This window comes from Muscardinus avellanarius, assembly GCF_963383645.1.
Source record: "Muscardinus avellanarius genome assembly, chromosome: 18".
Classification (NCBI taxonomy): Eukaryota; Metazoa; Chordata; class Mammalia; order Rodentia; family Gliridae; genus Muscardinus; species Muscardinus avellanarius.
This window is the reverse complement of record NC_137804.1, coordinates 11,599,382-11,624,542: the sequence shown is the minus strand read 5'-3', so window position 1 is coordinate 11,624,542 and position 25,161 is coordinate 11,599,382. Positions and strand designations below refer to the sequence as shown.

The 25,161-nt window shown below is 40.6% G+C and overlaps 1 protein-coding gene across 5 annotated transcripts in view; it reads left to right on the top strand.

Moving 5' to 3' along the window:
* The window catches only part of RBMS3 (RNA binding motif single stranded interacting protein 3), a gene marked incomplete at its 3' end in the record, with an annotated part of 718,132 nt that overhangs the window by 138,998 nt on the left and 553,973 nt on the right, over positions 1 to 25,161 (top strand). For 3 of the 5 annotated variants that reach the window (XM_080714871.1, XM_080714870.1, XM_080714868.1), the window contains exon 2: positions 23,564 to 23,736. In XM_080714871.1, coding sequence (XP_080570997.1) covers positions 23,564 to 23,736 — 173 coding nt within the window. The remainder of the gene's footprint in view (positions 1 to 23,563; positions 23,737 to 25,161) is intronic. The other 2 variants (XM_080714872.1, XM_080714869.1) reach the window with 1 other exon arrangement.

Below are 25,161 nucleotides of genomic sequence, written 5' to 3'. Positions count from 1 at the left end.
TTCTAATTGTTGGAACATTTCTGTAGGTTTTGTTCCTATCCTTGTTCCTATCCAATAGTGAGAATTTGGCAAAAGCAAATCTAAAAAATAAAAATGGACTCTGATCAAGTTGCTTGCTCAACAAGTTTTATGGAATATTTGGACAAAAATATATTCTTCCCAGAAGAGAGACTCCAGTTAGAAGACCACTCACTATTTTTTCTATTAATGTGTGCAAGCTGTCTGTTTCTTGGGGCACTTATGTTCTCTAGAGATATCTGCCAAAGTCTTTTTGTGGAAGAAAAAAATCAGTGAGAACCCAAAACAAAGGAACATCATTCTTCACCAAATAATTTAATTACTGAGAAATGCTTTTTGGCGAAACAGAGTTTCTAGCATCTTCCATCTTCCTGCTCTTTATCCATACTCTGGATTACCTCATTCATTAGTTCTGACAAGGGACCACATTTGTATCATTGCCTGACAGATGTGTTACATGTTTCAGTCTTAAAATATTCCACTCTGAGCTCAGCGCCGCATACTTGGGAGATGATGTTAAATCAGCCTTGGCAACAGAGTGCTGTCACCGTGCCAAATAACTCAGGGGAAAAATGATAAGGGTATAAAGAGATCAATAAGGCAAGAGAATCCAGGCTTTCAGAAGGAAGGCAAAATATGAGAAAGACCATCAGTCAAGCATTGGGGCGTAAATACAGCAAGAGTATGCCACGTTCGGGGCACCCTGACGCTACGGTGAGTCATTATCCTATGAGTAGTAAATTTCTCTTATGTTTTCCCAACTCCTTTAATATAGGTCATTCTAAAATACAGCCATAAGATTCACTGGCACATTGATCAGTCTAGTGTGGCTCTTTCTTCCCTCCTAATAGAATAAAATGAGGACGTGGCTGATGAATGCTGGGAAGGACAATCCCCAGGCCAATTAGACATGGGCAGACACGGGGGCACATTCTCCCTGCATAATGAGAACCATATAACTCGTATCTTTGTAAATATGAATTATGCAAATACACTTCTGCCCTTCGAGATGATATTACTGAACAGGGCTCTTATAAATGCCTGGTTATGTTGGAGTTTTAGATGAAAAACAAGCAAATTGTAGGCACCAGCAATTTGGACATTATACCCTTTATTGAGTGATAGTTACTCTGAAATGCAGGGAGAACCATAGTTTCTCTTCTTCAGTGGAAAAAGCATTGCGTTATTATAAATTTGCAACCATCAACACGAATAGCTTGCAGACCCAAGATGGTAAATTTCATCAACATTCGGAAATAGGAATTTATTTTTATGGGCTAGGAGTGGTCAAGGAGACTTTGTGAAAGTGGTCCAGGGCCCTTGAGTGACAATCTGAGGAAGAAAATCCACAGACTGTGAAGAGCATTTTAGATTTTTTCATTTTTAGCATGGGGATAGAGTAGAAAAATTAATTTATTTCTGTTTTAGCAAGATAAAGCTTCATGACATGTGTGGAATAGATTTGCATCCTCGGAGCTTGAGAACAGGAAGTACAATTTGGAGATAGTTGCATTCATCTGTATGTGAAGGGCTTCACCATTCTAGCCTGAGATAGAAGAAGTAGAATTAATGAAAAAAACATATCTGGGAAACACTGAATTAGAAGCATCACAGGACAGCCATGGAAAAGAAAGAGAAAGCAGATGCATCCAGATGTTAAGTCACCAATACAGAGGTGGTTTGTGGGTAAAAAAAAAAATGGATGCAAGGTTCAGTTGGGTCATGTGAGGCAGAATCTTGAAAGAAATGTCTATGCTATGACGTCGAACTTGCTCAGAAGTGTGTCCGGCAGCAGAGAGGCCGCTGGGAAGAATATGCAGGAACAGATACCAAGGGGTACCAGTGAAATGCAGATTGTAAACCAGGCGTGGTACACATGCCTGTAATCCCAGTACTTAGCAGGCTGAGGCAGAAGTATTGCAGATTCGAGGATAGCCTCGGCAACCTAAGGATCTAGCGAGATCCTGATTCAAAACAAACATCAAAAGAGCTGAGGGTGTATCTCAGAGGTAAAATGTCTCTGAGGTCAATCCCCAGTAACACACACACACACACACACACACACACACACACACACACACACGATAAATAAATAATAAATGAAGACTGGAAGATTGTCTGCAGATAAAGCAAGACAGAGGAGCCAGTGGCGAAGTGTGTGTGCATGTCAACAATCTCTTGGTATGGCGGAGAAAGAACAGCTTTTAGCTCCCCATTTAGATGAGCAGAGATAGAAAAGAGGCTGGGAAAGTGGCTTAGAGAGTCGAGGGTGGCATATTTGCCTAGACCTTGATTAAATTTAGCTTTTAGGGGCCCTTTTATAAATTTTCTTCTATCCATTCCATGATCCTATATCTAAGTGTATGTCATCATTTTTGAACTCTTCTCTTTAAAATAAAACCACCAATGGCCATCCAAATTGGATAAACCCCACACCTCACATAAACCACATGCTTCCATCGGCTTGGTATGTTTTCATAAGCTCCTCCATAGACCTTATCCTCCTCCTCCTCCCCCTCCCCCTCCCCCTCGCCCTCTTCCTCCTCCTCCTCCTCCTCCTCTTTCTTCTTCTTCTTCTTCTTCTTCTTCTTCTTCTTCTTCTTCTTCTTCTTCTTGTGGTGTTGAAGGATAATTTGGAATTTAGCTGAGGGTTTCTGAAGGAGGCTGGAGATGCCTTGTCTGGATTTGGTTGGACATGTTTGGGTTACCCTAGGCTGTTCTGTGCTAAGAATGGTTCTCATGAAGCTTCACACCCTTATACTGCCTGATGTCCTGGGGATTGTACAGAGGCTCCCAAAGTGGGCAATATTGCCCCTGGGGGGAGGCTGAAATAAAATATAGATATATAAAAGAATGGAAATTTATCACTAAATCTAGATTTCCAATAGGGGAGCTGAGTAATTTTCTTTTTCTTTAGAAGAGGCAGTGTTATGGTTTAGATTGTGTAGTTTCCCCTCAGCAAAGCTCATGTGTTGGCCATGGAGAGGTGTTTGGAGGTGAAACAATTGAACTGGGTCCAAAAGCTCATTAAATAAATCTATTGTTGGATTCATAATCTGAGTAGGCTTACTGGGGGGTAACTGTGGGTTAGAGGGGGTAGGCAACTGGGGCTTGACCTTGGGGATCATATCCATCCCTGGGCCTTCCTCTCTCTCTCTCTCTCTCTCTCTCTCTCTCTCTCTCTCTCTCTCTCTCTCTGTGTGCTTTCTGGTTGCCATGGTCTCGGTAGCTTTCTTGTTCCATATTCTGCCACCTTAATGTTTCTGCCTTGGGGCCAGTAGACCATGGACTGAACTTCTGAATCTATGAGGCTAAAGAAATCTTTCTTCCTCTAAGTTACCAGATATTTTGGCCACAATGATAAGAAAAAAAAAAAAAAAAGAAAACCAAACTCATACAGGCAATCAAACAAATAAGTTTGGGAACCTCTGTAACACGAACCCACTGGGCACAACCAGATGGAAATGTGGCCTCTGTTTCCCCCACTGGAAGTGCTCTGGCTGTAGAATCAAAGAGATATATGATCTGAAGCCAGAAGATAAATTAATGCAAAATTATTTTAAAGATTTTCCCTTAAAATGTGTGTCATCCTGACAATATATAGGCCATTACTATTAACAAGTAAAAGCTGAAGAAAAAACTTTTCTAAACTATAAATAAATAGATAAATAAATACAGTCATAGCTATATTTTTATTCTCTCTGCAGAAAGTATTATGAAGAACAATCAGAGGGTGTGCAACAACCATAAAATAAATGAAGGAAGGGGATGAGTTTTGAGTTTTGGGAATTCACATTGTTATTTTCTGTATTTTTTGAATCTTTGTTTTATTTATTAACCATTAAAAATTGATTTTTTTGGAACTTCTTTTTCAATCTAATATATGTTTACTTTTATAATGTTGTATGTATAAATTATATTCTTTTTAAATGTCTCTTTAGGTTAAGGGGCACATTAATTTTCATAATCGAGTAAATAATCTTAATCTCTGTCTCATTCAAATATGCTATTTTGGAGTTTAACATCTGCTGCTTTAAATAGACACAGTACTCACCCTTTCTACTTTCAGTCATTCAACTCTACATGTCCAAATTCTCAAATTACTGTAATTATAGAATATCTTAGTGGAATATTTTAATATCCCTTAAAAACCTAATTTCAGTTACAAAAGAATGATCCCTCAACTGCTTAGCACAGTATTTGACAAGTATGGTTAAGAAATATATAAGTAAGTAGAGCTTTAGAACTGATTCAGAACAGATACATTGTTCAAAACCACAATATCATATTTATCAACATTAGGAAAAGTACAACATTAATATTACTCAACTTAGAAATTTTTAATAGTTTTTTGAAATTTTTTTCAGCTGGGTATGGTGGCTTATGCTTGTAATGCCAGTACTTGGAAAGCTGAGACAGGAGGATCACAAGTTTGAGGAAAACCTCAGCAAATAGTGAGACTTTCATCAACCTAGTGAGTTCCTGTTTCAAAATAAAGATTTAAAAAAAAAATAGAGGACTGAAAGTATAGCTCAGGGTAGAATTCCCCTGAATTCAAGCTCTAAGAACAACAACAAAAAAAAAGTTTTCAGAAGTATATGAGTGATTTTGAACTACTAACAATGGAAGAATTGTCCATCATTTATAAATTTGCCACCACCAGCAAACACATGTTCAATAATTATTTTTTATATCATGGTGGAACCTGTAAATGTCTTCGGCTTCTAAAATGATCTCTCGCTGATACCCAAGTTTGCAAAATGAGCAAACTTAAAATGCTAGAGATCATTTTTTCCCCCAATTCTGCTGTGTTTTTTAATAATAAAAACAAATCTGTAACATTAGTGTGGGACAAGATGAGAGGATATTGATTGGTCACTAGAACCAGCATATCAAATGCCAACATAAATTTCATTTTCATTTTGTCTACAAGCAAGCCTTATCTCTATTTGACATGCTGGAGAGTGATAAGTAATGAACACAGTGGGTCATAGTATAGCTGGTATTCTCATTAGGGAAAAGCAAGCACAAAACCTGCTTCCCTTCTGTCATCGGTGTCCTCTCACAACATTGTAGATTGGGTCACAGTGGAAGCCGATGGCTTAAGGATATGTCAGTCTCTCTTTCTCGATTTGCTAATATATAACACTAGCTGGCCTTTTCCCAAGACTTAGAACTGACAGAAATTAATGACTAGCACTAGCAGAATCCTGATAAATAAAATAAAATATGACTTAGCTCACAGCATAGCCAGGTTCAGGATGGACAGTCGATGGTGTAGAATACCATGATTTTAGGATAGATGGATGGTAGAGGATGTAGAAGACCATGACTCAAGATGAATGGATGATTCAGGATGGATGGACGGGCGATGGATGGTGTACAATATTATAATACCCCCAAAGATGCTTGCTGGTCAATGAGGGTCTTGATAGGCTCTAACCGTTCCCCATACTTCAACGGGTAAGTTTGGGCATTGAGAAAAAGTTCTACCCTGTCTGTAACCTGCACTTCAGGAATCTTTGCTGAAATTGGAACAGGGGCATTAGTGGATGTCTGTTTTCTATGCATAAAACATATATCTGGACACGAAAAGATGGCCTACAGCTCACTCTACAGCTGAGAAGACCTTACGTCATCAGAGTTGAAGTCATCATGCTAATAGAGAAAGTTCCACATTGTCACCCTTTCTCTTGTTTTATTTACTTTCATTTCTATTATTACTGAAGTATTTTTCTCCAGTTTCTGTAAACCACACACACAAAAAAATGCAATCACATTAATGCCATTAACTGTCACTGAGAGCTCTAGTTATAAAACCATATTTCTCTGCAGTGCTGGTCATTCTGATACTTGGAAATGCTCACTGCGCAGGGTAAGCGTGCTGTTCTTTGTTTATTATAGCTACAGTAAAAGCAACAGACATCTTACATCTTCTTTTTTTTTTTTTTTTTTTTTTTTGGTGGTACTGGGGTTCCTGGAAGCCCTTCTACCTCCGGGCTCCACTCCCACGGGCTCCACTCCCAGACCTATTTTTTAACTTTTTTTTTTTCTTTAATGTGGAAACAGGGTCTCTTAAACCAGTGAGGCTGGCTCCGAACCAGCACGATCCTCCTGTCTCCGCCTCCCAAGCGCGGGGATTACAAGCGTGTGCCCCACGCCCGGCCCACAGACATCTTCATAAGAATTAGAATTGATCAAAGGCAGCCTTTCCTCATACACGTGAACAGAGTTAAATATTCACCACATTTTGGTAGAACCAAGTGACTGAATTTTATTTGCCTTCTGTCCTGTGATACGTGCTGAGAACTCCACATTGACCTTATCTACCCGCTCCCTTTTATTTTTGTCTCCTGGGGATTTTAGTCATAAATTGTTACTGGTTACGTCTTACCTTTTTTCTAAAGTATTTTCTTACGATAATATTTACTTTTATAAAAGCATCATTGCATTTGCCTGATAAATCCCTAGGCTCTATTTTACATATGTTAGAGTGTAGGTTAAATTTTTATAGGCTAAGAATTAGAAATCTTTGGCTTTTTGCTGAGTCTTTGTTCTTTTGCTATAATTAACAACTTTTCTCTAATTAGTTAGATCCCTGCTTCAAATTCCTGCAGACATTCCTTTTTTTGTTTTCTTTGGTGTGTGTGTGTGTGTGTGTGTGTGTGTGTGTGTGTGTTACTAGGGATTTAACACACAGGCATTCCACCTGCAAGCTATACCCCCAGCCATTTTTTTTTTAATTTTGTTTTAAAACAGGGTCTCACTGGGTTACTGAAAGTCTCACTAAATTGTTGAGGATGGCCTCAAATCTGTGATCCCCTGGTCTCAGCCTCCAAAGTACTAATATTAAAGGGATATTCCAGCACACTTGTCTTAGATAGACATTCTTAATGGTAGCAGCCTTAGAAATCTTACCTGTAGATAAATAAATTATCTATTTACAAAACTATCATTATGGTAATATAATGGCATATAGGTATATAATATAATATTATATATGTATATATAAGGAGAGAGAAATACAGTCATAAACAAGCTGTCCTTCTGATACAATGCACATGCTTTATAAACTTGAACAAGCTCCTTACCCATTAAGTGCCCAAGTTTTGCTCTCTGTATGTTGGCTATAAGCAGAAGAGGCAATGTGATACATATGTAAATTTAAACATAAACTGGTAGTTTCGTAAAATGTTTAATTCCACAAGCTGTCAATTAGAACCCTGCCTCCAGTTTAAGAGCCATTATAGCACGATCAGTGTGACTGGTAGGAGGCTGTCTGTATTACTCACCAGCAGTCAACACACACTTTTTGGCTCAGGGATGGATGCTGTCCCTTGATCTGTCACTTGGTTGTTTTTGTTGGATTCTGTTTAAGACATAATCATCTGGGTGTGGTGGATTATACCTATAATTCAGATCCTCAGTGGCTGAGACAGGAGGATTGCTGATTTGAGGCCAGCCTCAGCAAAGTAGCAAGGCTCTCAGCAACCTACTGAGACCTTGTTTCCCCAAATAAATAAATAAATAAATAAATAAATAAATAAATAATAGTGTAGATCTGGTTGGGGGTAGAATATCCCTGGGTTCAATCCCCGGCATGACTACCAACATCCCCAGCATCACTATTAACATAAAAGAGACATGATCAAATCCTTGGTTCTAATTGGCTGCCCTGACAGACTGTGAAGTAGGGCCAGAGCATCTGTAAGGAGTGGCGTTGGCAAGGTGCTCTGCCTGCTGGAATTCTCTACCGGGGAGTGCACAGCCAGGCTCTCCAGGAGTCCCATCTTTAAGCTATTCATGTGACTCCAGTACTTTCCTCTGTTAGGTCACAGAGTCTTACTAAATCATCCCGCACACTTTGCCCATAGTCTCTCATGATGCTTCTGGTCCCAGCAGCAGAGGCAGGGCCAACCAAAAGTCCCCATTCTATCCAGCTGTGGCGGTGCACACTTGTAATCTTAGTAGCTGGGAGGCTGGGATAGGAGGATTACAGGTTGGTGGCCAGCCTCAGCAACTTCATGAGGCCCTCCACAACTTAGAGAGGCCCTGTTTCAAAGTAAAAATATAATAAGGGATGAAAGGGTAGATCAGAGGTAGAACATCCCTAACACTTCAAAAATATCACTCTATCTTCCTATCAGTACTGATAGTTCCTTTTTACCACTCTATATACTAAGATTCTTTTGCTTGTCTATATCTTCTAGGACACGGAGCCACTAAATAACATTTCACTTGGGGTCACATGCATAACAGGATGCTGTAGGGAGCCTGGATCTAGCATCCCTTGAGGAAGAAGATGCTCCCATTTTCAGAAACGCGGCGACTCCGTGGTTGAATTCAATGTAGGTTAGGATCAGCCATATACAGATATGGCAAAAGTGAATCCCCAGTGCTGTGTGCATGTGTGTCCTATCACTGTGCAATGAAGTATGAAGTGAGATTACACCACACCAGTAAGGGTTAAAAAATAAAATCCATACATCCATTCAAAACAATGTTAGCAAAGTTAGAAGTCTTTTCTTTTTGCTTCTTTTTTTTTTATTCCCTTCCCTCTCCTTTCCTTTTCTTCCCCTCCTGTTCCTTTTTTTTTCTTTTCCTTTTCTTCTCTTTTTCTTTCCTTTTCTTTTCTCCCCAGAGACTCAGGCCCCTGATTTTGAGTAGCTTCAGATTTTGATCCCTCCTCCTGACAATTTTCATCCCAACGTATGAAGCTTCCTTTGTGGGGGTCAAAGAAATGGTGACTGTTTAACAACTCTTTCTTTGGGCGACTTTTCTCCAAAAAAGGTTGTTAGCAACATTTGCCAAGTACCTGCTAATATTCTCAGAAGCAAAACAAAACAAAACAGTCATCCTCTGGGATATGGGGGATGTGTCTTAACACCTTGCAATGTACAAATGTATTACCATTCTATTTGTACACTATGACGTGTTCGCATCAGACATCCTGATATCATATAACCTATTAAAAATGAGGCAGACGGCTAAAACGAAATAAACAGTGTAAGCCATCGTTTATCCACAAAACATTCTTGCAGAGTAACAGTTTTTAAAACCTAGTTATTTCTAGTGCCAGAAGCTACAAAATTAATATCATTTATATTCTGTATACAAAACTCCTTTTAGTTAAGTGCATGGAGTTGGTGTGTTGTTTAAGCTATGAGCTTTTTCTGTTGGCAGTGAGAGATATCTTATTTTAAGAGTACTTTAACCATTTGTATTTTTCCAAAATCTGTATATTCTCAGAATGCTTTCTCTTGTATGAGTTTACATTTTCTTAAAAATTTCTCCTAGTGCTTTTTCTTTTTTACTAGTTTCTGTGACAGCAGTTAGCATCAGTGGCTAAAATCAAAGTAACTGAACCTAAGGTATTATTGAAAAAGGACATTTCTTGATTTGTAATGTAGAGAAATTCAGTCTGCATAAACATTAGTAGACGTTTTACTTAGTATTCTAAGATTTAAACCAGGAAAATCAGCAATCAGGTGGATCAGTCCATAGGCCAATATCCCACTTACTCAAAAGAACATTATTGTTCATGCATTGTAACAACCTGGATTGTAAAAATACTCTAGTATTTATGTATAAATAATAGTGCCCATAAAATACTCACTCTGTTCAAAGTTTCTTTTCTTTTATCATTTCTTTTGTGGTACTGGGAATTGAACCCAGGGACATTTGACCTCCAAACTATACCACCCCCAGCCCTTTTAATTTCTTGTTTTAAAACAGAGCCTCACTAGTTTGCTAAGAGCCTAAGTTTCCGAGGCTGTGATCCTCCTGTCTCATTCTCTGAAATACTGGGATTATGGAGGTTAGCACACCCAGCTCAAGTTTTCTTTTTCAGTACTTGGTACACAGTCATTTGAAATGCTTAATAATCTTCCGAGGTGGTTATTGCTCCCATTTGTACAGATAAGAAGAGTGAAGCTAAAGAGTTAATTTTTCTCCTGTAAAACAGGCAGCCAGTGGGTCCTGCTGGGCAGTATGACTCAGGGTCCAAGTTCTCGGTCACTCTGAGGTAGAAGGGACACTCCCTTTTTCACAAGCCTCCTTCATAAAGGACAAACACCTTTTATGCCCCAACCTCTGAAGGTGGATCACTTATTTGAAAAAAGACAAGAGTAATTTGGTAAAGGAAAAACAGGGCTATTATTACAGATTGTTCGTTCTCCAGCCCAAAAAATTAAAAAAAAGAAATGATTTCTAATAATCAAACAACAAAAAGAATATGCATCAGGGATTAGATGTACTCGTGTTATTCTTGACTTTAAATTTTATAGTAGTAGGGACTGAGCATAGTGGCATTCTACCTCTGAGCTCCACCCCCCCCTCCCGATCTATTTTATTTCTTTTTACTTTGAAACAGGTTCTCGCTAAGTTGCTGAGCACTTTGCTGATTTGCTAAGGCTGGCCTTGAACCTGCGATCTTTGTGTCTCCGCCTCCCAAGAACTGGGATCACAGAAGTGCGCCACTGCACCTGGTGGATGTGTTCGTGTCACTCTCAGGAAATTTTCTAAGATACAAGGTGCACTGATTTAAAATTTACTGAAGAGGGGAGTCCTCACTGAGGTTAATGATGGTGAGAAATAGGAATCTGAATGTGCATATATCTAGTATGTTTCTGATTATAAAAATTTTAATAAATCAATAACAATACAAGATGGCTAATGCTCATTTTATTGTCTCACAGTTACCATGTCATGGCTCCAGGCATAATAAATGTTAGAGATATATTTATAGAAAATTAGCTGTGCAAACCCTCCTTTTAATTTTTATAACGAGGCAGTTACTTTTTACATATGAACTGCCATCACATTTTTGATCTGTGCCCTAATATTATCTTCTTGAGGAAATTATTGTGTTTTATGGTGCAAATTTGTTAGATTTAGCACTTTAAAAGCTTAGGTTCTGTTCACATTTAATTTTGCTACATCAATAAAATATGAATGAATCGGCTAATAAAACAATGAAACTATTTTATGTCATGGAATATAGGTTATTGTTTGTGAATTTGCTGAATTGCTCTGGTAGTTTGCTCTAAGAAAACATTCTCTGTTTTGGCTTTTCTCCTGATTTAAGAAGAAGTAAGCTGGGTAGCATAGTGTGTTACGTAAAGAGTACAAGTGAGGGGGGTTCTCACTGGGGACATTTATGTAAGGTAGATAATGTAATATTGAAAATGTTAATTTCGGTACTTGGGAGACTGGGACAAAAGGATTACAAATTTAGGGCCAGCCCAAATCTTCAGGCAGAAAGGAAGGAAGAAAAGAAGGAGACAAGAAGGGGAAAAGAAAATAAAGAAAAGAAAAAGAAAAAAAAAATATATCGCCGGGCGTGGTGGCGCACGCTTGTAATTCCCCGCGCTTGGGAGGCAGAGACAGGAGGATCGCGCAGGTTAGAAGCCAGCCGCGCGCACTGGCTTAGGAGACCCTGTTTCCAAATAAAAATGTAAAAATAGGTCTGGGAGTGTAGCCCGGAGGTAGAAGGGCTTCCAGGAACCCCAGTACCACCAAAAAAGAAATAATAATAATAAATAAAAAATGTAGAGTGGTCCAGGTGGAATTTATTTTTCTTACAAAAACAGATATCTATTCTGTACCAAGAGTTAATCTTAATTATGTGTGCGTGAACACACTCCCTTTCTCTTTCTTCTTCTCTCTCATATTTAACAATTTTATAATACAGATGACACTTTGGCTATTGGTTAAAAACAAAATAGCTGATTCTTTTCACAGATTGTAATACACTTCCTGGAAATCTCTTTTAATAATGTTCACTTTGGGTCAGTCAGAAGTACCGGCAAGAAGGCATATGACAAAAGTCTAGACCTACTCCCTGGATAGAGAGGGAACTTAAACATTGCACTTAAAAAGTAAAAGGAAGGCCTCATGGAGCCTGGTGCTGCGATTTTCTTAGCACACACAGGTGGTGCCTTTGAGCAGTACAGCCTGGGAGACATAACATCGCAACCGTCAGAACGATCTGCCCGATAGAACCATTGGTGATGATGGGAAAGTTCTTTGTTAATAGCTGAACACAAAAGTCAGTACCCAGGTCTATTTCTGAGCATTTGAAGTATGGCTAGTGGATCTGAGAAACTGAGTTTTTAATTCACTTTGGTTGCAATTCATTATATTTAAATGGCAGTAGCTGCTAGTCCCTAGTCTTAGTTTTCTGCCTACATTCACACTTAAAGCTGGAATGAACTGGAGAATGAACTGCCCAGATTCACGTCCCACGTGTGCACTGAGTGGCTGAGCAATCTTGGAAAGTCACTTAAACTTCTTGGGTGTCAGTATTCTCTTTTTTTAACATGGTGATGACAGTGGTACTTGCCTCCAAGCATTCTGAAATCAGCAAATAAATCGGTATATACAAGGCTCTTAGAACTGTGCCCGGCATATAACATGTGCTCAATAAACACTAGTCAATGCTATTATTATTTCGTAATTTTTTTTTAAGTTTTAATGGTGCAGAAGCTGAAAAGAGATGGAAATGAAATAGGATGAAAATAATAAAAGGAAAATATGAATGTAATAGGATTGTAGGTGTCCCTAGACAGATATATGGGATTTAGATAAGTAGAAGGTAATTATGGAGTGATCATATCTTCTTTTTTTTTTTTTTTGCTTTTGGAAAATAATTTAACTTTGTGTGCAGGTTTAATTAGTCATGCATCCTTCCTTTGCTCTGAAATATGTCTCGGTCTGTAAGATGAATTTTAGAGTCACCCTAAAATGAAATATCGGAGGATATCCTGGGTATTCCAAGTGGAGAAAGGAAGATAAAATAAGGCATAAAGGCTCATGTGACTTTGATTTGATATGAACTGTTAGTGCTGGGAAGTAGAAAGAAATGGGTTACCTTCAGAGACACATCCAATTGGGATGGAAACCTAGATAAGTAAATAAAATTGTATTGAAAATGTTACTTCTACTATTGTGTTGCTCCTGAGACAATATATAGTCACCACCAGGAATGGGAGGTTTGCCTTGAATTGGACAAAAACATCCAACGTCTCAACAAAGCCTTATACTATTTGGTATTCGAGTTGGCTTTCTCTTATTAGTAACAATTTTTGTTATACATGATTGGGAACAAAATGCATTATTTCTGAAACCTCTCAGCTATCAGTAACCAAATCAGTAATAAGATCTGCTAATATAAAGATTAGTCAACTGAGTGGATAAATGGCAAATTATATCTGGAGCTGTGACTTTTAAGACTGAAGGAAGACACTTTGAAAGAATTCATTTTGTTGTAGTAGAGCATTATCTCAACATATCTCATGGTGGTTCTTTTTCAACTACATTTATTGTGTCCATTCTTCTCAGGAAGGCAGGCATAATAAAACTAAAGGAATCGAAGGTTGACCGTATCCAGTTGTAATTTCAGTGAAACAGAGAGGGCATAAGTCTGTAAAAATAGAGTGTTAATTAAAAAGCAAAATTGGGGAAAGAACCAAAAGTAGAGGTTTAGGGTAATAACTAAACTAAAAAAAAAAAACAAACAAACAAACAAAAAAAACGTAAATGTATCTTATAAGATGTCTTAGTCAATTCTCATTGCTATAATCAAAAGACCTGACCATACAATTCAGAAGAAGGAAGATTTATTTGTTCACGGTTTCTTGGAGATTCTGGGTTCAGTCCACTTGAGGCTTGGATCTTAGAGCTCAGAGCATGGAGAGAGAAGTGGAGAGAGACAGAAAGGGGGGATTTGGGCAAAAACTAGATGTCATGTAATTCTTTATAGCAGCTACTCAACTCTATCTCTGTAAATTTACCAGTGAAATTTGTTCATAGGTGCTTGAACTGAATAATTACTAGTTTACTTGTGTTTCCAAGTCCCATGAATTTTAAAATGTCATTTAATACCTAAACCTCTGAATGGATTTCAATGACTTTAAATTAAGCCTATTTGCAAATATCACAGAGAACTGTATGATTATGCAATCTTCTGAGGTTTTTTTTTTTTTCAAAAAAACTAATATTTAGAGCAAAAGCGAATCTCCTTCTATCCGAATTTTAATAAAACCTCAGCAGTGATTTGCAAATACCTTGAAGCTAATTAGCTCTCCACCTCCCACCCACAATGATTGTTTATCAATGCTTAGTGACTGCATTTTGGTTCCTGATGAAAATTTAAAAAACAAAACACATGTCTGAGGACATAATTTCATTTCTAGTGTACTGGCTCTCATGCTTTGGGAAAAAAAAAACACATAAAGATTAGCTGTTAGAGCACGTTTTCAAGGAAATCGCTCCAATCAGAACTGGGATAGTAATGTTGTTTTCTGTGTGTATATGTGGTCCTGGGAATTGAACTCAGGGGCATTCTACCTCTGTGCTACCTACTCAGCCCAAATTTTTTTTGAAACAGGGTGTCACTAAGTTCTGGAAGGCCTTGTTAAATTGCTGAGGCTGGTCTCCAATTAGCTAGCCTCCTATCTTAGCCTCCCAGGCACTGAAATTACAAGCATGTGATACCACACCTGTCTAGTGATGTTCATTTTAAGGTTTTGTAGCATGATGATAGTGATGATTATGAAATTTATAATAGTGATGATAATGATAATAAAAATATATATTCATTGCATTGTTGAATATTAGCTCTGACTTGGCACCTACGTGCTAAATATTTTACATGCAACTTATATATTTTAGCTCCACAACACTCCTATGAAGGGAGCTGATCATAATCCCGCTTTTACTCATGACAAGAGGTTTAAGTGCCTGGTTAGTGGCCGGGCCGGATTCACGGCGGGCAATCTGGAGCTCTTAAGCACCGTGCTACAGGCGGCTGACAGCAGCTATTACCCAGGCCCGATGACAGAGGATGTTCAAATTATGGCCTTTTGTGAGGAGTTTCATCCTTTATTGCTCATTTCCATATCGAAGCTGTGGATAGGAAAGAAGAAGCCGGGCCGGCCTTCACCAAACTCTATTATAAAAGGCATAATTGAAACAATTGTTTTCTATAGTCATATTCTAGATAATGGAGAGGCAATTGCCTAACATAAAATCGCAGAGCCGTAATGTATGTGGCTCATGAAGGCACAGCTGAAATTGCACGGCCTGTCTTAGACGTTAATTTAGCTGTGTGTGTTAGAGCTTGCATGGACAGTGCTCATAGCAGCCGCCTTTGAGGCTATTACAGACTCCCCGGTGGCGGCCACTGTTCTTGTGTCTGCCCTCTCTCAAGGCATCGCATAGAGGAGAGGTCTGCAGGAGCCAAGTCCAGTCCAACATTCACCGTCTGGGAGAAGAGCCCAATGGCCCGTAGCAGCACTTTCCACAGAGCCACGGATTGCCTGTGTACATGCAGGCTAAATAATGTATGATTTAAGACAGGAATGTGGTTTGTATTCATTTTTGGATAGTAAAAGAGTTGGCATGTCAGTCTCACGGGAGATTTTATCCAGGGCTTTACCCTTGAGTGGATAAAAGAGTACAAATTTGATTGCACTGGAGATGAATAAAAACAAATTGGGGAGACCATCGCAGAGCAGACTGGGGTGTGAGGAGTCCAAGGCTGCTCGAAACCACCAGACCCTCTGCCTTTGGACCCTGCCAGCAACCAGATGCTGGCGACAGAGCCGGCTTGAAGCTTGGCAGCCGGGCCCGGTGATTCCCAGCCAAGGGGAATTGCATGCAAAAATATTTGACATTCTCTTTGTAAAAGAGTTATGTTTTCTATCAGAGGCAGGAGTAGGCTTCAGACATAGTCTGCTGAGAATGAAATGTGGCTTGCTGACATCTTGGTTAGGAGGGGTGCGGTGGACTCTTCCAAGCATCCTTGGGGATAGGAAGTTGAACATCGGTTTGGTGGTGGGGTTTGCCAAAGAAGTGAGTTGTTGGGTCCATCCAGTTCCTCTCATTCTTCCAGGAGGGACATTGGATTGACCAGTCGAGGAAAGGGCTGGGTTTAACATTGCAGTTCTTAGCTAGAGGAGATTCTCTACTCTCACTCTGGGTCCATTTGGTGTTATCTAAAGATGTTTTTGACTGTTACAACTTGCAGCCAGGGAACTATACCTGACATATAGTATACAGAGAGCAGAGGTGTTATTAATTATCCTAAGATGCACAGGATGGCCCAGTACAACAAGGTATTATCTTGTGTAAAATATCAATAGGGCCAAAGTTGGGGATCCTGGTTTAAAACGATCTGGCTGGTAGACATGGATTGTAACCTTGCCTGCAAATAAGTATTCGTGGGATATAGTTTGACAATTGTAGAAAAGAGTTTTGTTTTCCTTTGTGGTACTGGGGATTGAAGCCAGGGGCATTTTACTTCCTAGCTATACTACCAGCTTTATTTGTTATTTTGAAACATAGTTGCCAGGTGCGGTGGCACGGGTTTATAATTCCAGGATTCAGGGAGTTTGAAAGAGGAAGATCACAGGTTCAAGACCAGCCTTAGCGACTTAATATGAGGTCTTCAACAACTTAGTACTGGGAATACTCCCTTTTTTCTTACTTCAAAAACATAATGTTTTGGATAATTTTCTTTAATTTATTAACTTGTGAGCAATGTTTGTTAGATTTACCCAATACTTTAAATGAAAACAAACAAATAAGCCAGGCATGGTGGCGCACGCTTGTAATCCCAGTACTTGAGAGGCTGAGACAGGAGAATCTGGGTTTGTAGCCAGCCACAGCTACTTAGTGAGGCCCTCCACCACATAGCGAGAACCTGTTTCAAAATAAAGAATATAAAATAGGGCTGGGGGTGTAGCTCAGAGATAGAATGCCCCTGGATTCAATCCCCAGTACTGGGGAAAAAAAAGAAAAACGGCTGGGCATGATAGTACATACCTCTTATCCCAGTCCTTAGAAGGCTGAGGCAGGAGGATCACAGGTTCAAAGACAGGCTCAGCAACATAGACTATCTACAACCTAGTGAGACCCTGTTTCAAAACAAAAAATAAAATAGTGTTGAGTGTATAGCTAGGTGGTAGAAAGCTGTTGGGTTCAATCCCAAGTACCCCAAACCAACAACAACAACAACAACAACAACAAATAAACAAACATGCTTCCCGTCCCTGATAAATCTACCTCCAAACTATGTAAAGAAACATCACTAGGCTCCCTCCAAACCTACAACAGCCACACATTTTACATCAGGTGGATGCAGTTTTCAAACTTGAAAAATGAGACATTTAACAAAGCACACTAAATGAGTCAGCCGTGGAGGGCGATCTACAAGCCACTTCATTTTCCTGTTATTAAATAACAAGCCGCGAATCTTGAATGATGAACCCACTTGTTTGACACAATGTGAAAAACTCACAACACGCTGGTTTCTGCTAGTGACTTCCCCTTTGAAATTAAATTTTAAGATGGACTTCATTTTTAAATGCAGACGGAAAAAACTGGCTGGTTAGTCTTCCCCTGAGTTGCCCGCTGAGAATCCTTTCTTTGGCCTCTTGCACAGACATGAAGGAGGCAGAATTTATTTATGTTTATCGGTGTCCTGGTCAGTAGGAAGTTGTCATGTTTAGAGACCCCGTGGGGCATCCGGGGTCAACCTCCTGGGGTGGAAATCTGGGTTTCAGCTGTGTGACCTTGAGAAGGTCATTTACACTTTCAGTCCCTCAAATTCTTTCATTAGCAAAATGAGAGGAATATTATTTGCCTCACTGGGCTGTTGTGAAGATAACATATGAAATGCTTATCAAGCACACGCAAAAGAATGTTGCCTGCAATTATTATTATTGCTCATTTAAAAATAGTGTCTTCCCACCAGGTGTGGTGGTACATGTCTGTAATCCCAGTACTTGGGAGGCTGAGCCAGGAGGACGGTGGATTTGAAGTCAGCCTCAAGAACCGAGATAGGTTCTCAGCAACTTAGCGAGACCTTGTTTCCTAATTTAAAAAATGAAATAGGGCTGGACGTGGTGGTGCACGCTCTTAATCCCCGTGCTTGGGAGGCGGAGACAGGAGGATCGCGCAGTTTCGAAGCCAGCTTCGCTGGCTTAAGAGACCCTGTATCCAAATAAATATATTAAAAAAAAAAATAGGTGTCTGGGAGTGTAGCCCGGAGGTAGAAGGGTTTCCAGGAACCCCAGTACCACACACACACAAAAAAGTAGGGCTGGAGGTGTAGATCAGAGGTCAAATGTCTCTGGGTTCAATTCTCAGCACCACAAAAATAAAAAATAAAAAAAAGAATAATGATAATAGCATCTTCCAGAATGTATGCCAGATCATTTCCCTTAATTTCCTAAAGAGGACACTGGTCTGGATGTGCTGATTTGCAGTCCTGGCGAGTGATTAAGAAGCCTTAGCCCTTCTTCTGTCCCTAGCGCACCCTCTCAGCAGTACCCCCATGCGGAAACATCAGAGAACAGCCTGGGTATCCGGGCTCTGCCAAACGAACACAGGCGACATCCAGAGAAGTCCTCTCTCGCCTTCAGAGCCCCGCTTCTGAAAATCTGCTATCTCCATGGCTTTTCACGATGCTGACGCTGCAAATTCATGGCCCTCCTTTGCCCTGCAAGAGCACAGCGACACAGCGCTCAGTAACCCAGACCTCAAGTCCTCCCTGCGCCTAAAGAGGATTTATGGAGTGTGACTTTGAGCAATCCAGCAAAGTCAGTTTTATCTGAAGGAAAATATTTTCTTTTGCTAACGTTTTTAAAAATCCCTTCCTTGGTAGCTCAACGTGATTTAAAGGCTAATCAATGGTAAAATTCCAAATCCATCTAGAGACACACACACAAAAAAATAGAAGAACGGAGACAGGAAGCTGAGCCACTTTAATTAGGAAAATGGCTTTGGTGACCCATTAACCCTAGAGATTAGTGTCTCTCTCCTCTCTCTCTCTCTCTCTCTCTCTCTCTCTCTCGCTCTCTCTCTCTTTCTCTCTCTCCCTCCCTCTCTCTCAAGATGCAGCGTTTATTCATCTGTCTTTGGCAACCTAAGCATGCAAAATCGCCTTTGCTTTTCACAAATTAATTCATTTAGACCCGTGCATTTGTCAGGCATTCCGGGAAGCTTCTGCCAACTTTGTGTTGATTAAAGGATGTGTATTCTGAAAATGGGCGGAGAGGAAGGAATTTATAATTCTTAAAGCCAAACAGATGATTTACAATGCCGACTGCTACCTGGATCACCGTGCATCCACAAATAACGGAAATAATACAGATTTCGAATAGTCCCTGCAGTCGGTGACTAAAATCCGTGCAGGGTTTTTGGCTCAATAGCAACAAGTACTGAGAAATCGACCTCTTTCAGCTGAACTTTTAAAATTCAAACTTTTAAAATTACACCCATGCTTGGGTGTAATAATTATTATTCATTTTTCAATAGTGACATCCTGCCTGGCATGGCGGTGCAGGCTTTAATCCCAGTACTTGGGAGGCTGAGACAGGAGGATCATGGCAGGTTTGAGACCAGTCTCAGTAACTTAGGGAGGCCTTTAGCAACTCAGGGAGACTCTGTTGTAAAATAGAATAGGGTTTTGGGTGTAGCTAGCAGGTAGAACACTCCTGGGTTCAATTCTCAGTACTTTAAAGCAACAAGACCATGACTCAAGAAGACCACCTTGTTTGTATAACTGTTTCAGACATGCCTTCTGAAATATACCTTTCAGCTCTCATGTATCAAAAACATATCTCACTTTTATGCCCTGAAGTTCCCCATCCTCAGGTCAACTTTGGTTTCCTTTTGACTGAATTTTTTTTTCCTTCCTCTTCTTTTTCTTCCCAGAGTACATTGGGCCCATTTGAGGGCACGTTTATTGTTTTCAGGCGTCATGCAATTTACTAAATGGTGCTCTGGTTATGGAAATGCCTGCAAAGAGCCCCAGGGAGAGGAGGAATGAAGTCAACACATATTGATCATCATGCTGTAGCTGCTGCCCTCGTATTTGATCAGTCCAGGGCTCCTTCTGAACTGCTCCATCTGATCTGTGATACATAAAGCCAGAGACATTTTTCTGGCTCCCTGGTGGTTTTAAAGGCTCTGCAATGGGGGGCGGGGGAGGAACCTGCTTTTTTAAACAAAGTCTCCTTTTAAAAGAATTCCTAGGACAGGATGGAATTCGAAGCATTTGGAGGGAGGAGAGGCCAAAGGGGTGGCAAACAGCTTTAAAAAGGCCCTGGGAATTTCAAGAGACTGCAACACACAAGAGAAGTGAAATATAAACCCCGCGCGTAACCTGTTGTGAGCTAGAGAGGCCAGGAAACCACTGCAGCAAGCACATACTGACCGCCAACTGTATGCAGAGCTTGCAAAAGAGAAGGTTAAGTATTGAACAGTGTCAGGGGCATAGAGCAGAATGCTTTAGGTTAGGAAACGGGTTATGGTTCTTGATACTAGCAAAGAAACTCGGCCTCCATCCAGATCTGAAATCTCAAAAAGCAGTGGATATAGGCTGTTATGGTTTGACCATTTAATCCACATAGCCAAAGAGTGTATTTTTCTCCCTGATTCATCTTAAAATTCTACATTAGACATGTTGATACTAAGCTGGGCATGGACACTCAACATTTATAACCTCAGTACTTAGTAGGTTGAAATGGGAGGATTGGAGGATGGCAGGTTCGTAGCCAGCCTCAGTAACTTAGTGAGACTCTATTTAAAAATAAATAAATAATAATAATAATAATAATAATAATAAGCCGGGCTGGTGGCACATGCTTGTAATTCCAGTACTTAAGAGACAGGAGGATCCCGGTTCGGTTCACAGACAGCCTCAGCTACTTAGTGAGGCCCTTTGCAACTCAGTGAGATCCTGTTTCAAAATAATGAATAAAAATAGGGCTGGGAGTATAGCTCCGAGGTAGAATGCCCCTGGGTTCCATCCTCAGTACCGAAAATAAAATGAAATTAATAAAATTAAAATAGGTTTGTGCTCAGAAATTCAGAGATAGAAAGAGGTTGAATACTCCTGGGTTCAATCCCCAGTACAAAAGAAAAGAAAAGAAAAGAAAAAAAATGTTGATACTAAGAAATATCAAAGAAGTGGTTGGGAAAAGTGCTGCTCTCATTTCAAGAAAAAGAGATGGAGACTAGGAGTGTTGAGCCTCTTAGCCTTGCTGTCCCGTTCCCTCCCACTCCCCATTCCTTAACTCTTGGCCAAATTGTGTTCTAATTGGAAAATCCTTGTTATTCTCTCCCCACACCTGAACGGAGGCTTTAACAGGGAGGCCCGAGGGCAGGCAGAGCACAGGCAGGCTTGGAGCCTTTGCCTATGGGATGGTGCAGGCGCTGGTCTGGGGCAGGAAGGAGAATTCAGAGGTTTGGGTAGCTGGCCAGTTCCTGAGATTTAGGAGGAGAGAAGAGACAAAGCTGCTCCCACTTTTCAAACATGAACCAACAGCAACGAAGAAAAAAAAAACTGGGGTAATTATGCTGTGGGGCTGGCTGGCGTGGGGAATCAGAAACAGGAGAGCTATGCTTTGATGTACTGAATCCAAGGGGCATCCTCTGCTAATACTTGTAGATATGGTCCAGGGCAGAGGTAAGAGCCCAGAAGAGAGAAAATCCAACATTATAGCAAGAAAGCAGGCTGGGCACTGCTAACACTTGACCTTTCATCTCTGTTAGTACTTTGTTTATTACAATGGCGCCTACTATTTCTCAGGTACTTGGCTGGGTGATTTTCCCCACAGGGTCAACCTGAGTTCCTGTTGCAAAGGAACCTTCAGGTTGGTGCTGGAGATGGGGTTGAGTGAGTGAGCCCCAGTCACAATTTTTTTTCTTTTTGCAGAACTGGGGATGGAACCCAGGGACATTCTACCTTCGAACTACACCCCAAGCCCTATTTTTTATTCTTTATTTTGAATCAGGGTCTCACTGAGTTGCAAAGGGCCTCACTAAGTAGGCGAGGCTGTCTGCAAACCACAGTCTTCTTGTGTCAGCCTCCCAAATGCTGGGATTACAGGCGTGCCCCACCACGCCCGGCTCCCCAAACACATTTGATGAAGACCAAATATGCTGAAAGCTAGGCAAGAGGGCCGTAGAGTGAGACCGAATTTGAAAGGAGAAAAAGAGTAGAGTTATACTGAGGTGAAAAGGGTGGGCGATTCTGAGTGGATCTGGTCTGGGAACAGAACGTGAGAGAGGAGACAAAAAGAGTTCACCTTGCTAGGACCAAGCCACTTTAGCTCCATTCACAGGTTGCCTCACCCACTGCTGGTGGGACTCAGAGGACCACTCGTCCATTTGCCATGTTCAAATTTATTTTCTTAGATTTTTTTTTTTAACAATGAAATCACAGTTATGCAAAGCATGGTTTTTCTTCCTTTTCTTCTTTGAAATTACGCTACACCCTAGCTGTGTCCAAAGCACCAAAGCTTGAGTAGATTGACACCATCTGTAGAATTCATTTGCAATTGATCCCAAACCTGCCGATTGAGAATTACCAACCTTGCTGATCACGCGGCGTCAGTTTAGAACTCGGCCAGGTTTCGCCACTGAAGTCTTAATGGGTGTGCTCGCTTGGCTTTGCTTAGTAACATTGTGGGTTACAGTTGAGAAAATCTGGGATAGTTACATAAAGTATTATCACTGGCAAGGTTGACTCCAACCACCAGTATTAATATTATTGTTATTCTTGCTAATATTTTATTAGGCGGTTACTAATTTCCAGGAACTGTTTTGTTTGCTTTAGCTCATTGAGTTTTTCTAAAAACCCTATGCCATAGAAGATTAATATTATCTTCTTCGTGTTAATGAGAAGACTGCATCTCAGAGAGGTCAAGGCACCGTGTAAGAGGTCACACAGCTAATAAGAGGCCCAGCAGGGACTCAGCGCGGTTTAATTTGAGAACTTTCAGAGATACGCCCGGATGAAAAAGAATTAAGCATAATGAGTAAATTTATTTACTAATTCTGGCGTGCACGCTTCTGAGCGCCCTCACACTGCGTATTCTAAGTTTGTGGGAGTCATTTTAACATTTCCATTTTGGCATAAATGGTGTGACTGATGGTGACAGCGGTTCTCTAATCGGGGGCCATCCCCACGTGCTGTGTGTCTTACAAAAGAGGGACCCACAGAGCGGAGACGCAGTTTTGCGGTTGGCGACGGAAAGGCCTGGGGTGGATTCAGTGGTTCAATCTCTCATTCACGGAATCGCTGTTGCTAGAATGATCTCTGTGTATCAGCAATGATGCTGGAGAGCAGAAGAGGCCCAGCTATGAGTGGTGAGCTAGGCTTGGAGCTTTGGGGCCAGACTGACCCAGCTCTTATTAGCAAGGGAGAGAGCATGCAGTTTTACAGGTGTAAGGAGAAAAATTGGAGCGGTCAGGGACAGATCCAAAGCTATGCAGGACTGCCAGGAGCCCTTGGGAATTTCTTTATATCCCACTGAGGGCCGGCTTAGGTGGATCCAGCTGTAGGGCATGAGTGGAGAGAAGCCAATGATGTTCTCAGAACCGGCACAGTGGAGGGTGAACTGCGTGTGCACATGTGGGCGCGCGTGCAAGGATTGGAGAGGATGAGAGGCTTGCTTTGGAGTTGTGCCGCGGGCCTGGGAACAGGTGTGCTGACTTATGTTTTACGAGTAACAGCTTTCTCTATTTGCAGCAGTCCTTTGCACCAGTACCCCACCCCATGGCTCCTCCCAGCCCCAGCACAAACAGCAGCAGCAACAACAGCAGCAGCAACAGCAGCGGGGAACAGTTGAGTAAAACCAACCTGTACATTCGAGGCCTCCCGCCAGGCACCACGGACCAGGACCTAATCAAGCTGTGCCAACCGTAAGTGTCTCCTCTCTCTGTGACCTTTTGTGCTCATGTTTGTGCGATGGTGATGGTACCCCTGCCCCCAGCCACTGGGGTCTCTATGAGGAAGGCTCATCTGCATAGGAAAATTGCCAGTAGAGACTGGATTCCTGTTTATTTCAGGGAGTGGGGTTTGTGTAATTGCTGTCGTGAAAATGAAGGTTCTTGAGCAGATAGATATACACAGTGTGCTGGCAGATTCATGTGTGTCCCCAAAAGAGGAACAATGACAGAGTTCAGCTCTCATCCCATGGGGTTGGTGGTGTCGATGACAAATTTTGTGGGCAGAAAGAAAGAAAGAAAGAGTGAGCTGCTTTTCTTGAGCAGTGGTAGCGCTCAAGAAACAAGAACTTACAAATGGTTGCTTTGGGATGACTACCTCTTGGGTTCTAAAGCTTTTCTGACCAGTGGGTGTAAATACAGAATCAACCAGGACCAACTAACTGGAGAATTAGCAGGTTAGTTAGTCCTCTAGTTTCCTTGACAACATCTGCCAAGTCCAGTGAGCTGTCTCCTACCAAGGCCAAAATCCACACTCACCAAGTACTTTCATATTTCCAAGAAAGATGTGGAAATGAACAAGTCCTCTTCCAAAACATTTTTATTAATATATTCTCTACCAACTCTTAGATTATTAGTCTTCCCATTTCAGGATAAATGCATGAATCATATTTAAGTTTACCCTCCAATTACAGTGAACCATAGACTTGTATCTTTACGTTGTTGTCTGTGTTCAAAATCCTATCAGTACAGATATTTGTCTTTGGATTATGCCTTTGGTGGGTATTTTTAAATTTGGGGACAGTATGACTCAACTGTTCTTTTTTGTCTTTTGCAATCTCTTACAAGAAGGCCAAGAGGATGTTTATTTTGTAAATTTTCCAACCTCTAAAATATTGGAAGAGAAATACACAACAGGCAATATTTATTTGCTTTTGTTCTGGAGTTGAAAATTGGGAGTTCATATCAAATCAGCAGAAAGTGGCAGATAAACCAAAACACAAATATGTAACCATATGAGCAGTTGGCAGTGTGGCAGATGGATTTGGGAGAAGGCACCCTGTTGGACTGACTGTCTTGATTTATGGAAAAAATAAGGCAGAATCTCGAAGCACACATACTTATTTAAAAGAAGTTGCTTCAAAAAATGTTAACACCAGGACTTAGACAGATGGAAATATATTAGTTTTGGGTCTATAAAATGTTGGGGTTGAGTTGGCAGATAAATAATTGAATGTTTTTATTGTTAGAAGAGTCTGAATTATGTTGAAAAGCAAGATCTTTGGATATGTCAACGTTTGCAAGTTTTTTGATAGAAATGTCACATCAGGTATCTCCTTTAAAGGATGCTGAAGTAAAAAAATAAGGAAAAAAAAGAATAGTTATCTTTGGTTGATACCT